The sequence below is a fragment of the Cystoisospora suis genome (assembly GCF_002600585.1).
Source record: "Cystoisospora suis strain Wien I chromosome Unknown contig_2886, whole genome shotgun sequence".
Classification (NCBI taxonomy): Eukaryota; Apicomplexa; class Conoidasida; order Eucoccidiorida; family Sarcocystidae; genus Cystoisospora; species Cystoisospora suis.
Window position 1 is genome coordinate 1 of NW_027155682.1, and position 942 is coordinate 942.

At 46.1% G+C, this 942-nt stretch overlaps 1 protein-coding gene across 1 annotated transcript; it reads right to left on the reverse strand.

The window, feature by feature from the left end:
• Positions 1 to 588: 588 nt before the first annotated feature.
• CSUI_005861 (cchc-type integrase) lies at positions 589 to 786 on the reverse strand (the record flags this gene model as incomplete). The annotated part of the gene is made up of 1 exon (XM_068066028.1): positions 589 to 786. A coding segment is annotated over one exon (198 nt), but the record flags the coding sequence as incomplete, so codon positions are not given.
• Between the last annotated feature and the right edge of the window lie 156 nt (positions 787 to 942).

Below are 942 nucleotides of genomic sequence, written 5' to 3' on the forward strand. Positions count from 1 at the left end.
GGGATGGGATGCAATTCTAACCGCCATCTTAGTTAACCTGCACATGACGGTTAGAATTGCATCCCATCCCTCTTTGGTCTTGGGTAACCCCACGATCAAATCCACGGCAATCTCTTCCCATGGTGCTTCTGGTATGGGTAGGGGTTGTAACAAACCCCCTGCACGAAGATGAGAGGACTTCCCCTTTGCACATTGTACGCATGACTTCACAAACCCCTCTATGTCGTGGTCCATCCTGGGCCACCAAAAGACATAACGGATAGCTGCTCGTGCCCGCTCAAACCCCGGATGTCCCGTAAGTATATGATCATGGAATAGGGTACACACCTCTTTACGTACTCCATTTCCCGGCACACAGATTCGCCAACCAGCCTTTGTAGAGAACCACAAATAATGGTTTTCCCATCTGTATTCACGCCCTTCCAAATTCAGTCCCTTATTGCCCTGCTCCCCTTCTTGATGTTTCACACAGGCCTTTACTATTTCCTTGAAATCTCTACACTTGGTGTATTGTTCGGACCATCTTGCTTCTTCTGTTACTAACCTAACTCCTTTCTTCTTCGTTTGCACAATAGCCCCAATAAAATCGGGTCGCCTGCTCAGAGCATCCGCAACTACGTTTTGCTTCCCCGGTTTATACACTACTTCAATGTCAAAGTCTGCGAGTTTATCCAGCCAATACCCCAATCTAGGTATCACATTCTTCTGAGTCAACATTTTCCCTAATGTTGCATGGTCGGTATCTATTCGTACTTTCTTTGTACCTATTAGTTGTTTCCATTCCATCAACGCGTAAACAATGGCAAGTAATTCTGACTCATACGCAGGTATGAATTGTTCCCTCACCCCTAATTTCTTAGACACAAAAACAAGGGGTTGCTCCTCTTGCTCTAACACGGCCCCAATGGCATACTTTGACGCGTCAGTCTTAATCGTCAATTC